Source organism: Thalassophryne amazonica, chromosome 4 (assembly GCF_902500255.1).
Source record: "Thalassophryne amazonica chromosome 4, fThaAma1.1, whole genome shotgun sequence".
In the NCBI taxonomy this organism is placed as follows: domain Eukaryota; kingdom Metazoa; phylum Chordata; class Actinopteri; order Batrachoidiformes; family Batrachoididae; genus Thalassophryne; species Thalassophryne amazonica.
In genome coordinates this window covers 86,106,855-86,134,005 of record NC_047106.1, presented here as the reverse complement: position 1 = coordinate 86,134,005, position 27,151 = coordinate 86,106,855, and the positions used below count along the sequence as shown (strand labels likewise).

The 27,151-nt window shown below is 45.1% G+C and overlaps 1 protein-coding gene across 2 annotated transcripts in view; it reads left to right on the top strand.

Moving 5' to 3' along the window:
• The window catches only part of phldb1b (pleckstrin homology-like domain, family B, member 1b), a 439,803-nt gene that overhangs the window by 153,488 nt on the left and 259,164 nt on the right, over positions 1 to 27,151 (top strand). For both annotated transcript variants that reach the window (XM_034168200.1, XM_034168199.1), the window contains exon 4: positions 2,981 to 3,151. In XM_034168200.1, the coding sequence (XP_034024091.1) occupies positions 2,981 to 3,151 (171 nt within the window). The remainder of the gene's footprint in view (positions 1 to 2,980; positions 3,152 to 27,151) is intronic.

Genomic DNA, 27,151 nt, shown 5'->3' with positions numbered 1-27,151 from the left:
CAGCAAATAAAAGAGAAACTCTATCCAGCGTTAAACAATAGCAACAGAACACTATTCAGTTCAAACAGTGCTTGGGGGTCAATGTATTGTTCTTAACACTTCCTTCAGCTGCCCGCCAACGCACCAGCATTCTGCTGTTCTCTCACATGCAGTGAGCAGGGAGTGTTACTTAGACCTGACTCGGACAACGTCTGCTTCCACATTTAAAGTGCAAGTGACATGATTGTTTGTTTATTTATTTGGTGTTTCACATAGTTTATGATATGTGTTTTGTTCTGCTCACAAAAATAACATTAAATATTTGAATTGTGATCCTAACACACATTATTTCAGCAAAATATTACCCCTGCATTGGCAGTGTTTGGTCTCGAGAGGCAAAAAGTAGCTGAAAAGCAGCAAGCTCACTGTGCGTTCTGAGAGGTAGAATATCAATCCCCTCAGAGGAAAACATTATTTTCTCAGTGCATGAAGGCTTGCATGAAATAGATAGTGGGGAAAATAAGTATTTGACCCCCTGTCAGTTTTGCAGGTTTTCCCACCTACAAAGAATGGAGAGGTCTGTAATTTTTATCGTAGGTACACTTCAACTGTGAGAGACAGAATCTAAAAAAAATCCAGTAAATTACATTGTATGATTTTTAAATAATTAATTTGCATTTTATTGCATAAAATAAGTATTTGACCCCCTAGAAAAACAGAGCTTAACAATTGGTATAGAAACATTTGTCTGCCATTACAGAGGTCAGACATTTCCTGTAGTTCTTGACCATGTTTTCACACACTGCAGCAGGGAATCTTTCAAGTTTGGAGTTTCAGCTCCCTCCAAAGATTTTCTATTGAGTTCAGGTCTGGAGACTGGCCAGGCCACTCCAGGACCTTGAAATGCTTCTTATGGAGCCCCTCCTTAGTTGCCCTGGCTGTGTGTTTGAGGTCATTGTCATGCTGGAAGACCCAGCCATGACCCATCTTCAGTGCTCTTACTGAGGGAAGGAGGTTGTTTGCTGAAATCTCGCAATACATGACCCCATCCATCCTCCCTTCAATACGGTGCAGTCGTCTTGTCCCCTTTGCAGAAGAGCACCCCCAGAGTATGATGTTTCCAACCCCATGCTTCACGGTTGAGATGGTTTTCTTGGGGTTGTTCTCATCCTCTAAACATGTTAAGTGGAGGTGATTCCAAAAAGCTTTATTTTGGTCTCATCTGACCACATGACCTTCTCCCATGCGTCCTCTGGATCATCCAGATGGTCACTGGTGAGCTTCAAACAGGCCTGGACATGTGCTGGGTTGAGCAGGTGGACCTTGCTCTCCTGCAGGATTTTAAATCATGACAGCATCATGTGTTACTAATGTATTCTTTGTGGCTGTGGTCCCAGCTCTCTTCAGGTCATTGACCAGGTCCTCCTGTGTAGTTCTGAGCTTTCTCAGAATCATCCTTACCTCACAAAGTGAGATCTTGCATGGAATCCCAGACCGAGGGAGATTGACAGTCATCTTGTGCTTCTTCCACTTTCTAATAAATAATCAGAACAGTTGTTGTCTTCTACTAAGCTGCTTGCCTGTTGTCCTGTAGTCCATCCCAGCCTTATGCAGGTCTACATTTTGTCCCTGGTGTCCTTATTCAGCTCTTTGGCTTTGGCTATGGTGGACAGGTTTGAGTGTGATTGACTGAGTGTGTGAACAGGTGTCTTTTATACAGGTAACAAGTTTAAACAGGTGCAATTAATACAGGTAAAGAGTGCAGAATAGGAGGGCTTCTTAAAGAAAAATTAACAGGTCTGTGAGAGCCAGAATTCTTGCTGGTTGGTAGGGGGTCAAATACTTATTTTATGCAATAAAATGCAAATTAATTATTTAAAAACCATACAATGTGATTTTCTGGATTTTTTTGTTTAGATTCTGTCTCTCACAGTTGAAGTGTACCTACGATAAAAATTACAGACCTCTCTATTCTTTGTAGATGGGAAAACCTGCAAAGCTGACAGAGGGTCAACTGCCCCACTGTACTTCAAACACTCACAGAGAAGATAATGTAGACTGCCACGTTAACTTGACGGGATGCATGATTTAAATATTATTATCTATATTATAATAGCAAAGTGACCGCCATGTGCGTGCATGCATGTGTGTGTATGGCTTCAATCACGGAGAAACTGGGGAGAACTGGCATTTGCCGTTTGTTATGTTTGTGTGCGTACTTTTGGTCATGGATGAACGCTGCGAAAACGTAAAGTTGATAGGACTTAAATTTTTGGAGAAATTAGCAGTATTGGCTAACAATAAACACTGGACATTGATATTTACATTCTGTACTCGTACGCCTCTCCAGAAGGGGGCGTTAAATCATCTATACGTATATTAAAAGCGTGACTTTATTTAGTAAGTTCAATGTAAGTACATAATATAATTGTAAATACATTAAAAATGAATTTCTATGACAGCACTAAACAAATAATGACAAGCGTATAATACATATGGTGATGAAATGGATGACAAGAAAGTGAAAACACTTATTATATATAATAAAATAATTGATGTTTATTTATTTGTCTGTTGGACTGTTAGCAGGATTACATCAAAATTACTGCACAGATTTTGACGAAATGTTCACCACAGGTAGATATTAGGCCATGGAAGACTCCGTTAAATTTTGGAGATGATCTGGATCTGGGTCAAGATTTCCCTTTATACAGTCTTTGAAGGATTACGTCAAAACTACTTCACAGATTCTCACCAAATTTGCACCACATTCCAGGATCCCCTCTCAGACCCAAACACAGGCATCCAGAGGCATTCCAGTGAGACGCTAAGCCACTTCAACTGACAGAGTACTGGTTCTGATATGAGCAAACTATTTCAGCCAGTTATATCTGCAGTCACTGTTATCACAAATCGATCACACTGAGTGCATCATATTAGCTGTAATTCATGTAAAGCATCAACTTAACCCACTGACATTTTTGTCTCCAACCTCTCCCAGGACGGACCACACTGGGTCATGGTCCCATGGACATAAGTATCCAGGGCCCTGGAGTGGCTGCCCAGCACTGTTACATAGAGAACAGGTCAGGGGTCATCACTCTGCACCCCTGTGGGAACCACTGTGCTGTTGACGGGCTCCAGGTCACTCAGCCCGTCCGCCTGTCACAAGGTAGGGATCAGCTCACCTGCCACTTGTCCAGCACCATCACGCCCCCTGCTGTATGGGATGGCAGTTAACCATGTTAAATAAACTTCACTGTTCCCAAGGGAAATTTGTCTGAAACCAACGTGCAGAGCTGGTTGCATCTTGATCTTTAATACAGTCCTCATAAAATCACTTTAATCCAGCTAGAACATGATACGTGCACACAACTTTGGTACATAATGCAATATAAATTGAAATATGTTATTCAGCTGAATTACTTAAAAATATGAAAATAACAGCAATCTTGTGAGTTATTGGGTGCTATAAAAGACTTTATAAGCAGCTGCATCGGCCCACATTTCAGTCCTATTTCTTGATGGTATTTAAGAGCCTGGTTGATGTGAGTGTATCAGACAGTTTGAGTTACACTTTAGGAGTCAGTCATGTGTCTCCAAAAGCAGAAGCCAAATTAAGGTCCCCATGGGCCACTCTGTGTGTGTGTGTGTGTGTGTGTGTGTGTGTGTGTGTGTGTGTGTGTGTGTGTGTGTGTGTGTGTGTGTGTGTGTGTGTGTGTGTGTGTGTGTGTGTGTGTGTGTGTGAAAATATCCCTTTTAATTCTGCTTTTTTTTTTCATGTGGAATCTTAAATATTAAACCTGATTTATAAATTCTGCTTCAACAACCATGAAGACATTATAATGTTCTAGGTGCAAATACGTTCCTGACATGGACAATGGCCTGTAATGTTGTTAGTATGCCTTATTATTTTGTGTTTTATTACGTGTGTTCTTTTTGTTGCTGTGTGAAGAGCATACATGTGAGTGGATTTAACTCATTTTGTATCCCTATAAAAGTTTTTTTTTAGAGAAAAATGCTGAGAAGAGCTTCATCTCCGCTTTTCAGCATTTTCGTTGGGTGGGGGGGGGGGGAATGCTACTTGTGGGATTGTTTCAATGACAGCAGTAAACAGATAATGACAAGCATATGGTGATAAAAACATTTTTGGGTGCAAACTTCAAACAAAGGGGAAAAGAAAAAGCCCATGTCAGCACTGCATTTGTACTGCTGCCAAGATCCATTCTGCATACACACAGACAGATTGTTTTGAATCATCAATAACTATTACCAAGTTGTCTTAATTTATGTTTCGTAACAAAACCGACTCTTGATGTAAACTGTAAACAAAAAACACACAAGTGTTCCAGGTTGCTCTGCAAATGTTTCACACATTTAAGTGTGCGCATGTACAGAATGGACCTGGCAGGCGGCATGGATCCGCAGTGGCGGTCCTAGCCTGTTTGGCGCCCTGGGCGAGCAACCCCACCGGCGCCCCCCCAATGCAATCGCGGCAGCAGGGAATACTGCGCTACTCCACTTGGGGGGGTAATAAGTGCCCTCTGCCTACTGTGTGGTTTCTGCCATTGTCTGACAGACAGGTTTTAACCAGAGGATCCCCCCACCATCACAGGCACAATCAGAATTTCTTTTCAATTTTTAATTGAAGAAACGTAGAAGAAACTTACATATTACTATAAACATAACCAAAAACAAAAAACAAACTAATACTGCGTAAGTTAAAAGTATAACACACAAATAAGAAAATAATGTAGAAATAAATACAAAAAAATAAATGCAATAAAAATATTACTGTAAACAAACATCAAGACAAAAATAAACTGTAATACTGTGTAAGTTAAAAGTATAAAATACAATTAAAAAAATAAATACTGTAGAAATAAAATAAAAAACAAAATAATAAAATAAAAGTAAGGCATTTCTAAATTGCACCAATATAAAACCATTTGAGAAATTATGTGTACAATGGCACTTTGATAAACACATAAATCTCACTGCACAACTGGAGGAAGGTCTGAACTTTTTTATAGCACAATTTACAGTATTTCACATTTTGGGGAACAAAATGAATTGCACAACTGTTGTGTAAAGTCCTATCCTTTAATGATTCAATAAGAGACTACTAACTACACTATTACTTTTCAAACAAGAAATACAAATTAAAATGTACAAATGAACATTGTAGAAAACCTATTTGCTGGTACTGTACTTTGAACAAGATATAGTTTAATGTGCAGCAGGTTACAGCCTACATAACACATTTCACACAACAAGAAATGACACAGCTTCTGCTTACCTTTATCTTTTGCTCGTTTCTCCTCTTCTTCTTTTCTATTTTTCCTAAACTGCGCACCTGATGGCTCTGCCCTTTTCTTTTCCATCTTCCATAATACGCACGGAAGCGGAATAGGTTATCACCCCCGCCCATCCCCAGGGTTGCCAGATTGACAGTTCAATCAATCAATCAACTTTTTTCTTGTATAGCGCCAAATCACAACAAACAGTTGCCCCAAGGCGCTCCACATTGCAAGGCAAGGCCATACAATAATTATGAAACACAGTCTACGTCTAAAGCAACATAACCAAGGGATGGTCCAGGGTCACCCGATCCAGCCCTAACTATAAGCCTTAGCGAAAAGGAAAGTTTTAAGCCTAATCTTAAAAGTAGAGAGGGTATCTGTCTCCCTGATCTGAATTGGGAGCTGGTTCCACAGGAGAGGAGCCTGAAAGCTGAAGGCTCTGCCTCCCATTCTACTCTTACAAACCCTAGGAACTACAAGTAAGCCCGCAGTCTGAGAGCGAAGCGCTCTAATGGGGTAATATGGTACTATGAGGTCCCTAAGATAAGATGGGACCTGATTATTCAAAACCTTATAAGTAAGAAGAAGAATTTTAAATTCTATTCTAGCATTAACAGGAAGCCAATGAAGGGAGGCCAACACGGGTGAGATATGCTCTCTCCTGCTAGTCCCCGTCAGTACTCTAGCTGCAGCATTCTGAACCAACTGAAGGCTTTTAGGGAACTTTTAGGACAACCTGATAATAATGAATTACAATAGTCCAGCCTAGAGGAAACAAATGCATGAATTAGTTTTTCAGCATCACTCTGAGACAAGACCTTTCTGATTTTAGAGATATTGCGTAAATGCAAAAAGGCAGTCCTACATATTTGTTTAATATGCGCTTTGAATGACATATCCTGATCAAAAATAACTCCAAGATTTCTCACAGTATTACTAGAGATCAGGGAAATGCCATCCAGAGTAACGATCTGGTTAGACACCATGCTTCTAAGATTTGTGGGGCCAAGTACAATAACTTCAGTTTTATCTGAGTTTAAAAGCAGGAAATTAGAGGTCATCCATGTCTTTATGTCTGTAAGACAATCCTGCAGTTTAGCTAATTGGTGCGTATCCTCTGGCTTCATGGATAGATAAAGCTGGGTATCATCTGCGTAACAATGAAAATTTAACCAATACCGTCTAATAATACTGCCCAAGGGAAGCATGTATAAAGTGAATAAAATTGGTCCTAGCACAGAACCTTGTGGAACTCCATAATTAACTTTAGTCTGTGAAGAAGATTCCCCATTTACATGAACAAACTGTAATCTATTAGACAAATATGATTCAAACCACCGCAGCGCAATGCCTTTAATACCTATGACATGCTCTAATCTCTGTAATAAAATTTTATGGTCAACAGTATCAAAAGCAGCACTGAGGTCCAACAGAACAAGCACAGAGATAAGTCCACTGTCCGAAGCCATAAGAAGATCATTTGTAACCTTCACTAATGCTGTTTCTGTACTATGATGAATTCTAAAACCTGACTGAAACTCTTCAAATAGACCATTCCTCTGCAGGTGATCAGTTAGCTGTTTTACAACTACCCTCTCAAGAATCTTTGAGAGAAAAGGAAGGTTGGAGATTGGCCTATAATTAGCTAAGATAGCTGGGTCAAGTGATGGCTTTTTAAGTAATGGTTTAATTACTGCCACCTTAAAGGCCTGTGGTACATAACCAACTAACAAAGATAGATTGATCATATTTAAGATTGAAGCATTAAATAATGGTAGGACTTCCTTGAGCAGCCTGGCAGGAATGGGGTCTAATAAGCATGTTGATGGTTTGGATGAAGTAACTAATGAAAATAACTCAGACAGAACAATCGGAGAGAAAGAGTCTAACCAAATACCGGCATCACTGAAAGCAGCCAAAGATAACGATACATCTTTGGGATGGTTATGAGTAATTTTTTCTCTAATAGTCAAAATTTTGTTAGCAAAGAAAGTCATGAAGTCATTACTAGTTAAAGTTAATGGAATACTCAGCTCAATAGAGCTCTGACTCTTTGTCAGCCTGGCTACAGTGCTGAAAAGAAACCTGGGGTTGTTCTTATTTTCTTCAATTAGTGATGAGTAGAAAGATGTCCTAGCTTCACGAAGGGCTTTCTTATAGAGCAACAAACTCTTTTTCCAGGCTAAGTGAAGATCTTCTAAATTAGTGAGACGCCATTTCCTCTCCAACTTACGGGTTATCTGCTTTAAGCTACGAGTTTGTGAGTTATACCACGGAGTCAGACACTTCTGATTTAAAGCTCTCTTTTTCAGAGGAGCTACAGCATCCAAAGTTGTCTTCAATGAGGATGTAAAACTATTGACAAGATACTCTAACTCCCTTACAGAGTTTAGGTAGCTACTCTGCTCTGTGTTGGTATATGACATTAGAGAACATAAAGAAGGAATCATATCCTTAAACCTAGTTACAGCGCTTTCTGAAAGACTTCTAGTGTAATGAAACTTATTCCCCACTGCAGGGTAGTCCATCAGGGTAAATGTAAATGTTATTAAAAAATGATCAGACAAAAGGGAGTTTTCAGGGAATACTGTTAAGTCTTCTATTTCCATACCATAAGTCAGAACAAGATCTAAAATATGATTAAAGTGGTGGGTGGACTCATTTACTTTTTGAGCAAAGCCGATAGAGTCTAATAATAGATTAAATGCAGTGTTGAGGCTGTCATTCTCAGCATCTGTGTGGATGTTAAAATCGCCCACTATAATTATCTTATCTGAGCTAAGCACTAAGTCAGACAAAAGGTCTGAAAATTCACAGAGAAACTCACAGTAACGACCAGGTGGACGATAGATAATAACAAATAAAACTGGTTTTTGGGACTTCCAATTTGGATGGACAAGACTAAGATACAAGCTTTCAAATGAATTAAAGCTCTGTCTAGGTTTTTGATTAATTAATAAGCTGGAATGGAAGATTGCTGCTAATCCTCCGCCCCGGCCCGTGCTACGAGCATTCTGACAGTTAGTGTGACTCGGGGGTGTTGACTCATTTAAACTAACATATTCATCCTGCTGTAACCAAGTTTCTGTTAGGCAGAATAAATCAATACGTTGATCAATTATTATATCATTTACCAACAGGGACTTAGAAGAAAGAGACCTAATGTTTAATAGACCACATTTAACTGTTTTAGTCTGTGGTGCAATTGAAGGTGCTATATTATTTTTTCTTTTTGAATTTTTATGCTTAAATAGATTTTTGCTAGTTATTGGTGGTCTGGGAGCAGGCACCGTCTCTACGGGGATGGGGTAATAGGGGGATGGCAGGGGGAGAGAAGCTGCAGAGAGGTGTATAAGACCACAGCTCTGCCTCCTGGTCCCAACGCTAGACAGTCACAGTTTGGAGGATCCCAAAAAATGGCCAGATTTCTAGAAATGAGAGCTGCTCCCTCTAAAGTGGGATGGATGCCGTCTCTCCTAACAAGACCAGGTTTTCCCCAGAAGCTTTGCCAATTATCAATGAAGCCCACCTCATTTTTTGGACACCACTCAGACAGCCAGCAATTCAAGGAGAACATGCGGCTAAACATGTCACTCCCGGTCTGATTGGGGAGGGGCCCAGAGAAAACAACAGAGTCCGACATTGTTTTTGCAAAGTTACACACCGATTCAATGTTAATTTTAGTGACCTCCGATTGGCGTAACCGAGTGTCATTACTGCCGACGTGAATCTTACCAAATTTACGCTTAGCCTTAGCCAGCAATTTCAAATGTCCTTCGATGTCGCCTGCTCTGGCCCCCGGAAGACAATTGACAATGGTTGCTGGTGTCGCTAACTTCACATTTCTCAAAACAGAGTCGCCAATAACCAGAGTTTGATCCTCGGCGAGTGTATCGTCGAGTGGGGAAAAACGGTTAGAGATGTGAACGGGTTGACGGTGTACACGGGGCTTCTGTTTAGGGCTACGCTTCCTCCTCACAGTCACCCAGTCAGCCTGCCTTCCCGACTGCACGGGGTCTGCCAGGGGGGAACTAACGGCGGCTAAGCTACCTTGGTCCGCACCGACTACAGGGGCCTGGCTAGCTGTAGAATTTTCCACGGTGCGGAGCCGAGCCTCCAATTCGCCCAGCCTGGCCTCCAAAGCTACGAATAAGCTGCACTTATTACATGTACCGTTACTGCTAAAAGAGGCCGAGGAATAACTAAACATTTCACACCCAGAGCAGAAAAGTACGGGAGAGACAGGAGAAGCCGCCATGCTAAAACGGCTAAGAGCTAGTAGCTACGCTAAGCTAGCGGATTCCCAAACAGGGAATCCGACACTAGACAGGCTGTGGAGCAGCACAGGTAACGCACAACAACAGTGCTAAAATAAAATAAAAATCCACTAGACAGGCTGTGGAGCAGCACAGGTAACGCACAACAACAGTGCTAAAAAATAAAATAAAATAAAAATAAAAATCCACTGGACAGGCTGTGGAGCAGCACAGGCAACGCACGACAACAGTGCTAAAACAAAATAAAAATCCACTAGACAGGCTGTGGAGCAGCACAGGTAACGCACGACAACAGTGCTAAAATAAAATAAAAATCCACTAGACAGGCTGTGGAGCAGCACAGGTAACGCACAACAACAGTGCTAAAAAATAAAATAAAATAAAAATAAAAATCCACTGGACAGGCTGTGGAGCAGCACAGGTAACGCACAACAACAGTGCTAAAAAATAAAATAAAATAAAAATAAAAATCCACTGGACAGGCTGTGGAGCAGCACAGGCAACGCACGACAACAGTGCTAAAACAAAATAAAAATCCACTAGACAGGCTGTGGAGCAGCACAGGTAACGCACGACAACAGTGCTAAAACAAAATAGAAATCCACTAGACAGGCTGTGGAGCAGCACAGGTAACGCACAACAACAGTGCTAAAACAAAATAAAAATCCACTAGACAGGCTGTGGAGCAGCACAGGTAACGCACAACAACAGTGCTAAAACAAAATAAAAATCCACTAGACAGGCTGTGGAGCAGCAAAGGTAACGCACGACAACAGTGCTAAAACAAAATAAAAATCCACTAGACAGGCTGTGGAGCAGCACAGGTAACGCACAACAACAGTGCTAAAACAAAATAAAAATCCACTGGACAGGCTGTGGAGCAGCACAGGTAACGCACAACAACAGTGCTAAAAAATAAAATAAAATAAAAATAAAAATCCACTGGACAGGCTGTGGAGCAGCACAGGCAACGCACGACAACAGTGCTAAAACAAAATAAAAATCCACTAGACAGGCTGTGGAGCAGCACAGGTAACGCACGACAACAGCGCTAAAAAAAATCCACTGGACAGGCTGTGGAGCAGCACAGGTAACGCACGACAACAGTGCTAAAACAAAATAAAAATCCACTAGACAGGCTGTGGAGCAGCACAGGTAACGCACGACAACAGCGCCCAAAAAAATAAAATCAAAATCAAAATCCACTGGACAGGCTGTGGAGCAGCACAGGTAACGCACGACAACAGTGCTAAAAAATAAAATAAAAATCCACTGGACAGGCTGTGGAGCAGCACAGGTAACGCACGACAACAGTGCTAAAAAAAAAATAAATAAATAAAATAAAATAATAAAATAAAAATCCACTGGACAGGCTGCGGAGCAGCACAGGTAACACACGACAACAGTGCCAAAAAAAATAAAATCAAAATCCACTGGACAGGCTGTGGAGCAGCACAGGCAACGCACGACAACAGTGCTAAAACAAAATAAAAATCCACTAGACAGGCTGTGGAGCAGCACAGGTAACGCACGACAACAGTGCTAAAATAAAATAAAAATCCACTAGACAGGCTGTGGAGCAGCACAGGTAACGCACAACAACAGTGCTAAAAAAATAAAAATAAAAATCCACTGGACAGGCTGTGGAGCAGCACAGGTAACGCACAACAACAGTGCTAAAAAATAAAATAAAATAAAAATAAAAATCCACTGGACAGGCTGTGGAGCAGCACAGGCAACGCACGACAACAGTGCTAAAACAAAATAAAAATCCACTAGACAGGCTGTGGAGCAGCACAGGTAACGCACGACAACAGCGCTAAATAAAAATCCACTGGACAGGCTGTGGAGCAGCACAGGTAACGCACGACAACAGCGCCCAAAAAAATAAAATCAAAATCAAAATCCACTGGACAGGCTGTGGAGCAGCACAGGTAACGCACGACAACAGTGCTAAAAAAAATAAATAAAATAAATAAATAAATAAATAAATAAATAAATAAAATAAAATAAAATAATAAAATAAAAATCCACTGGACAGGCTGTGGAGCAGCACAGGTAACACACGACAACAGTGCCAAAAAACAAAACAAAAATCCACTGAACAGGCTGTGGAGCAGCACAGGTAACACACGACAACAGTGGTAAAAAATAAAATAAAAATCCACTGGACAGGCTGTGGAACAGCACAGGTAACGCACGACAACAGTGCTAAAAAATAAAATAAAAATCCACTGAACAGGCTGTGGAGCAGCACAGGTAACACACGACAACAGTGGTAAAAAATAAAATAAAAATCCACTGGACAGGCTGTGGAGCAGCACAGGCAACGCACGACAACAGTGCTAAAAATAAAATAAAAATCCACTGGACAGGCTGTGGAGCAGCACAGGCAACGCACGACAACAGTGGTAAAAAATAAAATAAAAATCCACTGGACAGGCTGTGGAGCAGCACAGGTAACGCACGACAACAGTGCTAAAATAAAATAAAAATAAAAACGAAAGCGTTAGCAAGCTAGTTAGCTTGCCAACGCTGATGAAGGTTAGCTGATAAAAGAGCTCCGTCGCGATGCTTCGACCGTTAGAGGTCTTCTTTAGGCGTTGGAGCACGGTGAAAAAGTAAAAAAAAAGTAAAAAAGTCTTGAAAAAGACTGTTAATTCAAAGAACTCAAACAGCTCAGTTCAAACAGCTAACAGATACAGCAGAACACCGCTGTGCTCCGGAACCAGAAAAAAGTCCACCCTCCAGTCGTCCAACCAGGTACAGCCATAAACAGAGCAGGTACAGCAGAGACACTTCCTTCGCTGGGTGAGGCCAGCACCAACACAACAAAACCTCCTCCAAACCTCCAGAACCTGTTACCTGTCTGTCAGACCATGGCAGAAATCTACATGCACCACACACCAGGCAGAGGGTGCTCATTACCCACAAGTGGAGTATAGCAGTAGGCACTGCTGCAGCGATTGCAATGCATTTGGGGGGACCGGGGGTCGGTCATGCCGCCCCACATAAGAAGCCGCCCTGGGCGGCTGCCCATATCGCCCATATCAGAAACCGCTTCTGTGGATCCGGTACTTACACCTCAACTTTCTTTCCTCTTAAATGTGGCAAATGTGAAAGTGGAAAATCACGCAGTTCCTCGAAAGACCACTTGAGGCAGGTTTCCCGTAGAAACCATGTTAAATTCTCCAACTATACTGGACAAATAAATATGTTTACAGCCTGGTACAAAATATAGTTTTAGTCTCTACACCTATAGGGATGTGATATTGATTTGTTATAAAATGCATTTCTGAATGAATAAATAAATAAATAAAATGGCTCTTCATGATGTCAGTAGGACTTCTTGCAATCAATGATGTCAGCCCTTTGTATGCAGACTGAAAGAAATTCTGCACTTTCCTAATCCCTGCTCATCATGGCAAAAGTTTCTATTATCAGGACTATTCTGAAAGTGCTGCTGTGTAAACATACTTCCTGGCTGTTGTAAACACAACTGCTGGAATTGGCATTGTGGAAAACTACAGGCTCAACACAGGTGTGTGACTTTAAGTGCACTCGCCAGATGATGGCATCATATTGAGTGGCGTCTGCCTTTGTTGGTAAAGTTTTGAACCCCTACCCATTGTGACTCCATTGTGAAATGTCACTACTCAATGGACAACACACCAAACGTTAGGATAAAGTGAAATGGAAGAAAATATGTTGCACTGCATCTCTTGGGGACTCCAACCTTTAGCCTAGAGAAGGTCTGAATTAATCTACACATGGAAGATGCTTAAGTTTAAAATGTGTTGGGGTTCATTCAGGTTTTGTGAGCAGGCTGTTCATATATGTTTTGCTGATTATCTTTATGGATATGTAGTACTGGGACCTGTTGTCATTTAAGCCAGCGAAGCCCTGAGGGGCTTCTGTCACACTGGTTTCAGTGACAGTACTGTTATGCAAGGGTATTGTTTTCTGATGTGTGTGCGCTATATGCACAACATAACTCGGAGTTGAAATGATTTTGACCAAAATTGGTGGAATGATTGATGTTCAGCTAATTAAAAAGGGGTTTGGGGGGGACAATTTAAAGCCAAGGTCACAGGTCAAAGTCAAACTTTTGTCCAATGGTTAGAAAAAAGTAAGTCCCTTCGGCTGCTCCCTTGTTTGCACTCCGGGTCGCCACAGCAAATCCAAGGTGGATCTGCATGTTGAATTGGCACAGGTTTTACGCCGGATGCCCTTCCTGATGCAGCTCCACATTACATGGAGAAATGTGGCAGGAGTAGGATTTGAACCCGGAACCTTCTGAACTGAAACCAAGAGCATTAACCACTTGGCCACCACCCTTGCATAAAACAGATATTTAGAATGTTTATGTTGTGGGACTGGTTCAAGGTAGTCCTTAGGTGTGTGTGCGGGTGTAAGTGCATTTGTTTGTCTACATGGGGTTGGTAAGGTTAGTCCTTACATGCGTAATGTGCCTTGAGTTGACTTTCTTGTGATCTGGTACTATATAAATATAATTATAAGTGAATAGTATATTGATGTGTATGTCTGTGTGTTGACATGTAGTAGTGAATTTGTATTTATGTAAATATGACTGATTAGAACTGATGGACTTGTACTAGCAGGGTGGGCGCTGATAAGCTTTGCTTCAGCCCACACCCTTTCAGACTCACAAGTATTGTTTATGAGTTTGTGGAATTGTTTTTGAATATATTGTGTGCCGAATAAATTCAATTCAATTCTATTCTATTCTATTCTATATTACCCTGCGACAGACTGGCGTCCTGTCCAAGGTGTACCCCACCTCATGCCCTATGACTGCTGGGATAGGCTCCAGCCCCCCGGTAACCCTTAATTGGAGTAAGCGGTATGTAAAATTGATGGAAGGATGGTTCAAGATATAATGATGTATTTGTTGGTTGGGAAGGAAAGCTATCAGTTATTGATAAGCTGCGTGATGACCGTGGCTACAAGCCCGTGGTCTTTCATTCTGGGGTGCAGTGTGCTGAAAGCGGAAATGAAATTAACAAATAAAATGCAGTTATAAGCTTCAGAGATTTCACAGTGCTTGCTGACCAGTTGGGTGACACACACTGTGGTGTCCTCCATACTACATGCAATGTTTAACAGGTCTAACAGAATATACAGTGGACTTGAACACAGCATGCTTCTTAAAACAAGGGTGAAGGTAAATGTTAATCATTCAGTTCTTCAGATCTCTTCCTAGACAATGGAAACTGCATTTCAGCCAGCAAGTCTTGTCAATAAAACACACAAGCTGTTTGTAACTAGCCATCGATTGAACACCAGTCTGAGGTTCCTGTGTGAATGAGTTAATAGCAGCGGTTTACAGTGCTCAGCCATGCAGCTCTCACACAAGCCAAGCGGAGAGCTGCACTGATCTTTTTAAATCACACAGTCTGCCTGCATCAGCACAGTGGATTAGTAGTTAGCACTGATGCCTCACAGCAAGAAGGTCATGGGTCTGATACCCGCCTGTAGCCTTTCTGGGTGGAGTTTGCATGTTCTCCTTATGTTTGCGTGGGTTTCCTCTGGGTGCTCTGGCTTCCTCCCACATCCAAAGACATGCAAGTTAGGTGGACTGGAAACTTTAAATTGTCTGTAGGTGTGCATGTGTTTGCCTATATGGCATCCTGTCCAGAGTGTACCCTGCCTCATGCCCTATGATTGCTGGGATAGGCTCCAGCAAGAGGAAGACAAGAGAGATAGGGACAGAGAAAACCCAAGCAGGAAAGAGACCAGCAAGATAACTAACATGCAGAGAAAAACTAACCAAGCAAAACAACTAAACAGAGCAAACATAAAGCAAAAATGCAACCCCTGACAAACACTGGTCAATACAGTTTTTCTTGCATTGTGTTTTTCAATGTTTTGTAATTTTGGACACTAAATCCAAATCTGGTGTTAGTTTTTGTCTATCACATGTTTGAGATATGAAAACATATTTCTTGTATCAGGCATTGAGGCAAAAGCTGCAGTCTCACACACCTCTTCAGCACCATAAATGATATTACAGCTCTTGTTCACATTTCATGAACCTAGTTTAAAAACTGTGCTTTTGAAGCTGCTTTTGTTCATGATTAGTGGAGTAAAAGTCATAAGTGAATGAGCAACGTCTGTGTAATCCATCAATATGGAACATGCAGATTGCACAGAAATGTGATGTAATAGAGGAAATCCGAGTTCAGATACAGATTTAGCACCCCAAAATTACCCGAAATCAGTTCTCAAAGTCCATGCAATAATTTTTTTTTTTTTGTTGCTGTTGTTGACCAGTATTATCATCAGTACACCATGAATTTTACAGAATAATCCTAAATTAATTGTAAATCTTGAGTTTATACCACATTGAACAGTGTTCATTCATTCATTTTCTGTCACTATCCATGGTTGAGGTTTAGCCAATAACTAACCACAGATGTTAAATCAAATACAAGAAGTACACTGTGAAACAGTTTACAAAATGGGATCAAGGGAAATGGGTTTGAGGATGTGGCAGTGCTGAAAGTGAGGATGCTTGACTTGAGTGGAGAACTTGGCTCACTGTGATGTAAGTTTTTGTCATGGTGAATCCAAGAAATAGTTTGAAACTTGAAGCAGGGAAAGCTATACCTAGTAGTTATTTAAGCCAATGACTAGATGTCTTTGGTACTCATGTCTTTGTAGGACCACTGGGCATTGTTGGAATGAGTTTGTCATGCGAAAAGTTACTTAGGGACTGAGATGAGGTGCATCATTTACATTTAAGGGAGTGTTGCAGAATTCACTCTGTTAAAATGATGCTACTTCCAAAAATTTTAGACTTGTTTCAGTGTCTTCCCATTCTGATTCCTAAATCCTTTTTTACCTTTCTGGATTCTTCAAATATTTCATTTATTTGGAATGGCAAACAATCAAGATTGAGGAAAGCTCTTCTTCAGAGACCTAAGAGGATGGGAGGGATGGCTCTGCTCAATCTTCAACATTATTATTGGGCTGCAAATATCAAGTGTATGTTGTACTGGAAACACTTTTACTTGGAACCGACACCACCTGTCTGGGTCGTTATGTTGTGAAAGTGTAGTGACACGGACCCACAACAGGGGGCGTAAATGAACGGACAATGAAAGAGTCATATATGAACACTTTACTGTTGTGAATGAGCACAACACAGAGGAATGTGAAATTTTACAGACAGCCAATCACAAGGGTGACGTGTGGGCAGGCTCGAGGATAGAAGATGTCTGTCCTGAGCTGAACCGGAACCACATGATTTCCTCCGTCACCGAACCCGGAGAATACTGGAGCTGCCAAGTCCCGAGTCCCCAGGTGGCCACCGTCTTCGAAGTTCGGATCTGGTACTGCTGGCAGGGAGCAGAGACAATAAGATATGGGTGTGTGTACACCCAGTAGCAACAACGGTGGGAATTCCACCTCCACCTCTGACACACACTCGTGCAGCTCCTGTCTACCCACTTATCTGGTAGAGGTGTGCAGCGAAGCCGTCGCTGGTCACACCGAACGCCGGTCTCACAGACAAGGAACACCACAGGAAAACGGCTGCAAAAAACAGTTCAGACTGACACACAGTTTACTTTCAAGGCTGAGAATACTACCTGAACGGTTCGACGATATCTCGGCGATGAGGTGGAGATGACGTCCGGGTTTTATGGAGTGAGATGATGAAGCATGAATGAGTGACAGCTGTCAGGAGATAATGAGTAACAGCTGTCACCCCCGGCTGTGTCCGTGGCGGCAGCGCCCTCTCGTGCCTGAAGCCCGCACTTCAGGCAGGGCGCCCTCTGGTGGTGGGCCAGCAGTACCTCCTCTTCTGGCGGCCCACACAACAGGACCCCCCTCAACGGGCGCCTCCTGGCGCCCAACCAGGCTTATCGGGGTGTCGACGGTAGAAATCGGCCAGGAGGGCCGGATCCAGGATGAAGCTCCTCTTCACCCAGGAGCGTTCTTCGGGTCCATACCCCTCCCAGTCCACCAGATACTGGAACCCCCGGCCCATTCGACGGACATCCAGGAGACGGCGCACTGTCCAGGCCGGCTCCTCGTCAATGATCCGGGCAGGAGGCGGCGCCGGACCGGGAGCACAGAGGGGTGAGGTGTGGTGTGGTTTGATCTTGGAGATGTGAAACACCGGGTGGATCCGCAGTGAAGCTGGGAGCTGGAGCTTCACTGCGGCAGGGCTGAGGACCTTGAGGATTCGGAAGGGTCCGATGAATCTGTCCATCAGTTTCGGTGACTGCACCTGAAGCGGGATGTCCTTTGTCGATAGCCACACCTCCTGCCCGGGCTGGTATGCAGGGGCCGGGGACCGCCGGCGGTCTGCATGGATCTTGGCCCTCATCCGGGCCTTCAACAAGGCAGAACAGGCGGTGCGCCACACCCGACGGCACCTCCAAAGGTGGGCCCGGACCGAGGGCACACCGACCTCTCCCTCAACCACAGGAAATAACGGGGGCTGGTACCCCAAACACACCTCAAATGGGGAGAGGCCAGTGGCAGAAGACACCTGGCTGTTATGTGCATACTCGATCCCGGCCAGGTGGTTGCTCCAGGCCGTCGGGTGCGCGGATGTCACACAGCGGAGGGTCTGTTCCAACTCCTGGTTGGCCCGTTCTGCCTGTCCGTTCGTCTGTGGATGGTACCCGGACGAGAGGCTCACGGTGGCCCCCAGTTCCCTGCAGAAACTCCTCCAGACTTGAGAGGAAAACTGGGGACCACGATCTGAGACAACGTCAGTAGGGATCCCATGCAGACGGACGACGTGGTGGACCAGGAGGTCCGCTGTCTCCTGGGCCGTAGGGAGCTTCGGGAGGGCCACGAAGTGGGCCGCCTTGGAGAATCGGTCCACTATCGTGAGGATGGTGGTGTTGCCCTGGGACGGTGGGAGGCCCGTGACAAAATCCAGGCCCATGTGGGACAAGGGGCGATGAGGCACAGGAAGCGGTTGGAGCAGTCCTTGGGACTTCCTGTGGTCAGCCTTGCCCCTGGCACAGGTGGTGCAGGCCTGGATGTACTCCCAGACGTCGGCCTCCATAGACGCCCACCAGAAGCGCTGCCGGACAACTGCCATGGCCCTTCGCACCCCCGGATGACAGGAGAGCTTGGAACCGTGACAGAAGTCTAGGACCGCAGCCCTGGCCTCTGGTGGGACGTATAGTTTGTCCTTTGGTCCAGTTCCCGGGTCTGGGCTTCGTGCCAGGGCCTCCCGGATGGTCTTCTCCACGTCCCAGGTGAGGGTGGCCACGATAGTGGACTCAGGAAGGATGGGCTCCGGTGGAACCGACAGTGCAGTTTTGACCTCCTCTTCGTGTACCCGGGACAAGGCATCCGATCTCTGGTTCTTGGTCCCGGGGCGATAGGTGATCCAGAAGTCAAAACGCCTGAAGAACAGTGACCAGCGGGCTTGCCTGGGGTTCAGCCGCCTGGCGGTCCTGATATACTCCAGGTTCCGATGGTCAGTGAAAACCGTGAACGGCACAGACGCTCCCTCCAACAGGTGTCTCCACTCCTCAAGAGCCTCTTTCACCGCAAGGAGTTCTCGATTGACGACGTCATAGTTCCGTTCAGCCGGGGTCAACCTGCGAGAAAAGTAGGCACATGGGTGAAGAACCTTATCGGTCTCTCCGCTCTGGGATAGCATGGCTCCTATCCCTGAGTCAGAGGCGTCCACTTCAACCACAAACTGGCGGCTAGGGTCGGGCTGCACCAACACTGGCGCAGTAGAGAACCGTCGTTTCAACTCCTTGAATGCGGCTTTGCACCGATCCGACCAGGTGAAGGGGACTTTTGGAGAGGTCAGGGCTGTCAGGGGCTAACTACCTGACTGTAGCCCTTAATGAACCTCCTATAGAAATTAGCGAAGCCGAGGAACTGTTGCAGCTTTCTACGGCTTGTTGGTTGGGGCCAATCTCTCACCGCCGCAACCTTGGCCGGATCAGGGGCGACGGAGTTAGAGGAGATGATAAACCCCAGGAAGCACAAAGAAGTACGGTGAAACTCGCACTTCTCGCCCTTCACAAACAGTCGGTTCTCTAACAACCGCTGCAGGACCTGACGTACATGCTGGACATGGGTCTCAGGATCCGGAGAAAAGATGAGAATATCGTCCAGATATACAAAGACGAATCAGTGCAGGAAGTCCCGCAAGACGTCGTTAACCAAGGCTTGGAATGTCGCGGGGGCGTTGGTGAGGCCGAACGGCATGACCAGGTACTCAAAGTGACCTAACGGGGTGTTAAATGCCGTCTTCCATTCGTCTCCCTTCCGGATCCGAACCAGGTGATACGCATTCCTAAGATCCAGCTTAGTAAAGATTTTGGCTCCATGCAGGGGGGTGAACACGGAATCTAACAACGGCAACGGGTATCGGTTGCGAACCATAATCTCATTCAGCCCCCTGTAATCAATGCATGGACGGAGTCTGCCATCTTTCTTGCCCACAAAAAAGAAACCTGCACCCATCGGGGAGGTGGAGTTCCGGATCAGTCCAGCAGCTAATGAGTCCCGGATGTAGGTCTCCATTGATTCGCGCTTAGGTCGTGAGAGGTTGTACAGCCTGCTGGACGGGAACTCAACGCCTGGAATCAGATCAATGGCACAATCGTATGGATGGTGCGGGGGAAGGCATCAGCAAGATCGTGGTACTCAACCGGCACCGCCGTCAGATTGGGAGGGACTTTGACCTCCTCCTTAGCATGTAAACCGGGAGGAACCGAGGATCCTAAACACACCCGATGGCAGGTTTCGCTCCACTGAACCACCACCCCAGACGGCCAATCAATCCGGGGATTGTGCTTCAACATCCATGGGAAGCCCAAAATCACGCGGGAGGTAGAAGGAGTCACAAAAAACTCGATCTCCTCCCGATGATTTCCAGACACCACCAGAGTTACAGGTTGTGTCTTGTGCGTGATTAAAGGGAGAAGGGTGCCATCTAGTGCCCGCACCTGCAATGGCGAAGGAAGCGCCACCAGAGGGAGCCCTACCTCCCTTGCCCATCTGCTGTCCAGCAGATTCCCTTCTGACCACGTGTCCACCAGTGCTGGGGCTTGAAGGGTTAAATCCCCGCTTAGGATTGTAACTGGGAGTCGTGTGGAAATATGTGTATGTCCCACGTGAATGTCTTGGCCCACCCTTAGCCCAGTTTCTAGGGGCGGGCATTGGTGTTTAACCGCTTGGGGCAGTCTCTCTGCAGGTGCTCATTAGAACCGCAGACAAAACACTCCCCGCGGGCCAGCCTCCGCTGTCTCATAGGTGGTCTAAATGTGGCCCTGCTTGTGTCCATAGCTTCGTCAGCAGGGGGAGCTGTAGCCACACGGAGCGTTGAGGCTGTGGAGCGTGGGGAGGGCCGAACCTTTTCGAACCCGGAAGGGAGAGGGACGGCGCGTGCCCGGCCACGTCCTTCGTCTCGCTCCCGACGGCGTTCCTCCAACTGATTGTCTAACCGTATAACGAGATCAATAAGTCCATCTAAATCCCGCGGTTCTTCCTTAGCTACCAGGTGCTCCTTCAGGACCGACGACAGTCCGTTTATGAAGGCGGCGCGGAGCGCAACGTTATTCCAGCCGGACCTCGCAGCCGCGATGCGGAAGTCGACTGCATATTCGGCTGTGCTCCGGCGTCCCTGTCGCATTGACAGCAGCACTGTTGAAGCGGTCTCTCCTCTGTTAGGGTGATCAAACACTGTTCTGAACTCCCTCACAAACCCAGTATAAGAGGTAAGGAGCCGTGAGTTTTGCTCCCAAATCGCTGTAGCCCAAGCACGTGCCTCACCACGAAGCAAGTTAATAACATAAGCCACCTTGCTGGCGTCAGACGCGTACATCACGGGTCGTTGTGCAAAGACGAGCGAACACTGCATCAGAAAGTCCGTGCACGTCTCCACACAACCCCCGTACAGCTCTGGGGGACTTATGTATGCTTCAGGGGATGGTGGGGGGGTTCGTTGAACGACCAGTGGAACGTTAATATCGGGCACAGGGTCGGCAGGAGGAGAAGCCGCAGCAGCGCTCTGATCGCGCGCTTCTACCTGTGCCTTGAGAGCCTCCATCCTGCGATTAAGGATGACGTTTTGCTCGGTCATCAAATCCAGGCGAGTGGTAAAGGCGGTGAGGATTTGCTGCAACTCACCGAGCACGCCTCCTGCAGATGCCTGTGCACCCTGCTCTTCCATTGGCTGTCCAACAGATGGGTGACGCCCCTCGGGATCCATGACGCTGGCCGAGATATCCTGTTGTGAAAGTGTAGTGACACGGACCCACAACAGGGGGCGTAAATGAATGGACAATGAAAGAGTCAAATATGAACACTTTACTGTTGTGAATGAGCACAACACAGAGGAATGTGAAATTTTACAGACAGTCAATCACAAGGGTGACGTGTGGGCAGGCTCGAGGATAGAAGACGTCTGTCCTGAGATGAACCGGAACCACACGATTTCCTCCGCCACCGAACCCGGAGAATACTGGAGCCGCCGAGTCCCGAGTCCCCAGGTGGCCACCGTCTTCGAAGGTCGAATCTGGTACTGCTGGCAGGGAGCAGAGACAATAAGATATGGGTGTGTGTACACCCAGTAGCAACAACGGTGGGAATTCCACCTCCACCTCTAACACACACTCGTGCAGCTCCTGTCTACCCACTTATCTGGTAGAGGTGTGCAGTGAAGCTGTCGCTGGTCACACCGAACGCCGGTCTCACAGACAAGGAACACCACAGGAAAACGGCTGCAAAAACAGTTCAGACTGACACACAGTTTACTTTCAAGGCTGAGAATAGTACCTGAATGGTTCGACGATATCTCGGCGATGAGGTGGAGATGACATCCGGGTTTTATGGAGTGAGATGATGAAGCATGAATGAGTGACAGCTGTCAGGAGATAATGAGTGACAGCTGTCACCCCCGGCTGTGTCCGTGGTGGCAGCGCCCTCTCGTGCCTGAAGCCCGCACTTCAGGCAGGGCGCCCTCTGGTGGTGGGCCGGCAGTACCTCTTCTTCTGGCGGCCCACACAACACGTTATGGAGTCCCATGGGGACAATAGGATTTCTTTGCCTGCAACTTTAGGTTTATCACTTCCTCTCGCTTTGTCTTTACCTCGTAATAATAGAGTAGTACATCAATCTATCAAAATTTGGTCTCAGTTTAGGAAAGGTTTTGGTCTCCAGTCTTTTTCACTTCAAAGTCCAGTTGCTGCGAATCTCTTATTTATTCCTTCAACGACAGATAATGCTTTTCACATTTGGCACAGAAAGGGTTTAAAATGTTTTACTGATTTATATTTAGATGGACATTTTGCAAGCTTTTCTCAACTGTTTACCAAATTTGGCATTCCGTCTACTCATTTCTTTCGTTTTTTACAGGTCAGACACTACTGACTGCACAATTTCCTCAAAAACCTCCAGACAATCCCACTGATGATCTGTTAATGTTCAAGCCAACTTGTAGTGGTGCAATGTCAGCTTTATACAATTATATATCAGATCTTTAGTGTTCCTCTGCAGCTGTTATTAAATCTAAATGGGAACAAGATCTTAGTCTTACCATTACAAATGAACCGTGGGATTCCATCCTTGGCCGGGTTCACGCTACATCGATGTGTGCTCGACATGAACTCATTCAATTTAAGATTGTTTATCATGTGCACTTGTCCAAGGTTAAGTTGGCGCGCATGTATCCAGATGTTGATCCTGGTTTCTCAACATGGTGAACGTGAGTGTTTCAAACTCCTCAGCGCATGCTCGAGTTCGACTAAAACCTGAGGTGTACCAGACTGTTGATGGTAAAATTATTGTTGAAGATGAGCTTTTACATTTTCTTGCATTGAAGATAAGAACATTAAACCAGGATGAGATTGTCCTGCTTGCTGTCAATTGTTTTGACTCAGAGTGGATTGAATCTTCAAAGAAAACTCTGTTTGAACTCTGCCCTACTACGCAGCGGAACATCACGCATAAAGGTGCTCAGAAAGATATTAATAACACAAAGAGCTGCCTCAAAGTGCTGAATGAGTGTGGGGACAAAGTTCCCAGATTTGTCTCCCACCATTTGGATGAATTGCCACCGGTGACATTTACATCTATGGATGTGTGCGGCCTACTCCGGAAAGTGGAGCAGCTGCACTCTGAGGTTTCTGCCATGAAACATGCGCTGCACCTGCAGGCCAACGCCAGCGAGCTGTCACGGATGAGGTGAGCTGTCGACTTGGTGCCTTGGAGAAGCACGCTGACTACGTTGCCTCGGACGGGCGTTTGGATGTGGAAGGTGCTAGTGGCACGGTATGGAACGCCACAGCGGTTGGCGTGCTGGCAGGGGGGACAGGGGCACCAGGAGGTGAACACCAGGAACGCCTGTCACAGGAACCGCTGCCTCAAACCGTGGAGAAGGGTGAATTTGCAGCCACGTCTGGATTATCAACGCCTTCACTGGGTTCTCCGAAATGGAGCCTGGTAGTGAAGAGAGGCCAACAGAAGCGCACTGAGCTGCCCGCTGATCCGAAGCAAGGATTACGCACCGGTAAATTAACATCGAGGTAGAAGAAAGCTGTAAAAACCATTGTGGGCACGGGATCAGTGAGGAATATTAAAGTGGTAACAACTAAGCTGGTGAGTGTTTTTGCTACCAAGTTCTCACCGGAAATAGACCCTGAAACTCTGCGTGTTCATCTTGAGGAGAAACTCTCTCGTAAGGTTTCGTGTCAAAAGATTGCCACCATGAATAACAGATACGCTTCGTTTAAAATATCCGCCGAATGTGAGGATGTGGGTGACATGTATAACCCAGAGTTGTGGCCAGCGGGAGCGTATGTACGGCGCTTCTTTGAACCCCGGAAAGTTGGTTTTATTGGTGCTAATGCCAACGCTGCTGTTCTACCTGCTGGGGCTTTAGATGTGCCTGCTACTGGTACGGTAGCCCAGGTCTGACGCTGCGATGGAGATAAGTGTCCTGTCTTACAACTGTCGTGGCCTGCGTTTGGGTCAGAGCGCCGTGGATAGAGCTTGCCGTATTGTTGTGGATCAGTTGTTGGAGCACTGTAACATTCTGTGCCTGCAGGAAACTTTTTTGGCCAAGCAGGATCTTAAAGATCTTAATTTAATTAATGATAATTTTCATGGTGTAGGTGAATCTACTACTGATTTTTGCTTGGGTTTAAAGAAGGGTAGAGTTCCAGGAGTGGTGGCAATTCTGTGGAATAAGAAGCTGGATCCGGTAGTAAATGTTATTCGGCTTGGTGTGGACAGGTGTATTGCTGTGCACTTGAAGCTGTCTGATAAGGATTTGGTCATTTTAAATGTTTATACCCCTTTTGAAAGTCAGATAAATGAAGAGGACTATATGAATAAGTTAGCATTTATTAGCTCTTTTTTGTTAAATGTGTTGTATGGCTGGGGGGGCCTGGCTGCCTTTTTGTTTCTGTCTTTTGTCCTGTCTTTTGTTTTTCCTTCCAGGTGGCTTGCATTTGGGACTGAGTGGCTGTGTAGCTGAGTTTATCAGGACCTCACCCTGATCACCTGAGGCTGATCACCTGCGGCTCGTCAGGACTCACAGCTGTGGTGCATCTACATGGATTGGAACATGGTGGCATTTAAGACTGGAGTACACAGTGTGTATTTGCCAGAGACTCGACCTTGTGACCAGACGGGTGAGATCGTCGTCTCGGGAGCCATCTCATCATCAGTGGATGCAGAGAACGTCCAGGTTTGATGCATGGTCTGTGAAGGAGGAGGGGGTGAGGTCTCACGCTCGTCAGCACACTTCCTGAGGTACGTTAGATTTTGTGACTAACATTTATACAGTCAGTAAATGTGGTGTCCCTCACACCTTATTATATTGAGCTGTATGTTGGTCGTGTAATCAGCTTCCACTGCAGTGGAGTTTTGTGAACTGGGTGTTCCATGCCTGCAGGGTGGGAAGCTGATTAGTAATTAAGCCAGGAAGTGTTTGCTGTTTGTGCACCTTTGAGCGTTCTCTCTGTGTGTTGAGTGTGGACTCACATAATGATTCCTTCTTTCACAGACTCGGTTTGTCGTGGCCACCTGGGGGGTGTCGGCGGGGTCCTTGGGTCCGAATTGGTTCTGGCTCCGGACCGTTGGTGCTGCTGGGAGCGCACCGCAAAACCACCACGCCAGACCGCGCACTTTTAGATTTTTTCACAGCACTGTTATGTTCATTAAACTCTGTTATCCTTTGTACCGTGCTCTGCTTATTTTATACTGGGTCCTTCAAACGCTGGTCGGTTCTCCGGGCTGTGTCCAACACATAACAAAATGAACATTTTACAAGTGTTTTTATTGCTGGAGATATGAATGCTGATATTTCAGATGGGAGTTCAGTGTTTGCTAACCATCTGAAACATCTATGTAGAGATAATAATTTGATTCTGTCCAGTAGGGAGTTGTTGCCTCCTGATAGTTATACATACGAGGTCTGTGATAAAACTAACGTACCTTTTTATTTTTTTCAAAAACTATATGGATTTGAATCACGTGCGATTACATCAGACAACCTTGAACCCTCGTGCGCAAGCGTGAGTTTTTTCACGCCTGTCGGTTATGTCAGTGATTTTCAACCTTTTTTGAGCTGCGGCACCCTTTTTATATTTACAAAATCCTGCGGCACACCACCAACCAAAATAATATTATAATGCTATTACCTCTGGTTTTGCGCAAAACCCAATTATCACAGTAGAAAATCGATACAGAAAACACCGCATTTCGAAAATCCTCAAGCATTTTGCGCTCTGATCTCAAGCAGGGCTGTCACAATTAGGAATTTCTGGAGACGATTAATTGTCAGACAAATAATTGCGATTGACGAATATATTGTCTATTTTTTTTCTTTTTTTCCCCTTCTTTATATTCTACTGTTGTAGTATAATTACACAACTCTGGAAGAACGTTTGGTTTCTGTGAGTGGAGAAACTGGGAATGGTGCAACATTTTTATTTTTATTTTCATTTTACATACAGTCCCAACTTTTTCTGATTTGTGGTTGTTTCTGTTGCATTTCTGAAATTGTTTCTCCTCATCAGTCACGTTTTGTGCTTAAACACTGCATTAAGCTCAAGATTGAACAAATAAATACCTTTGGAAAATAACAGCTGTTAAAGTTCAGAGTTCTCACCTGCTTTTTGTGATCTCTGCGTCTGAACAGTTTTTTTTTGTGGCTCAGTTCATTCATATATTCTCATTTTTTAAATATGTTTTTAAAGATATTTGACCGTTTATTTCATCTCATGATCTCATAAATTCAGCATACGACGCGCACATGGTGTGAACAGGACGGTAACGGCAGAATCACACCTTTAGAGAAAGTTCAGAGAGAAGTAAAGGCAGCTTCACGTTTCCGTTTTGTTAACGTTCACTCAGGTTAAAATCCTCTCTCTGCTCCGCACTCGATGCGCACTGAACGTGTCGCGCCTGCATTCAGGAATCTCCCTCACCCACCCCCTCCCTCACCCACCCCCTCCCTCGCAGTCTGCAGCCTGTTAACTCTGCGTGCGCGCACACAGGCACAGACACACACACCGACAGCTCCGCATTTTAGACGGCTTTTGAAGAAGATGGCACTGTTTTAATCAGCCG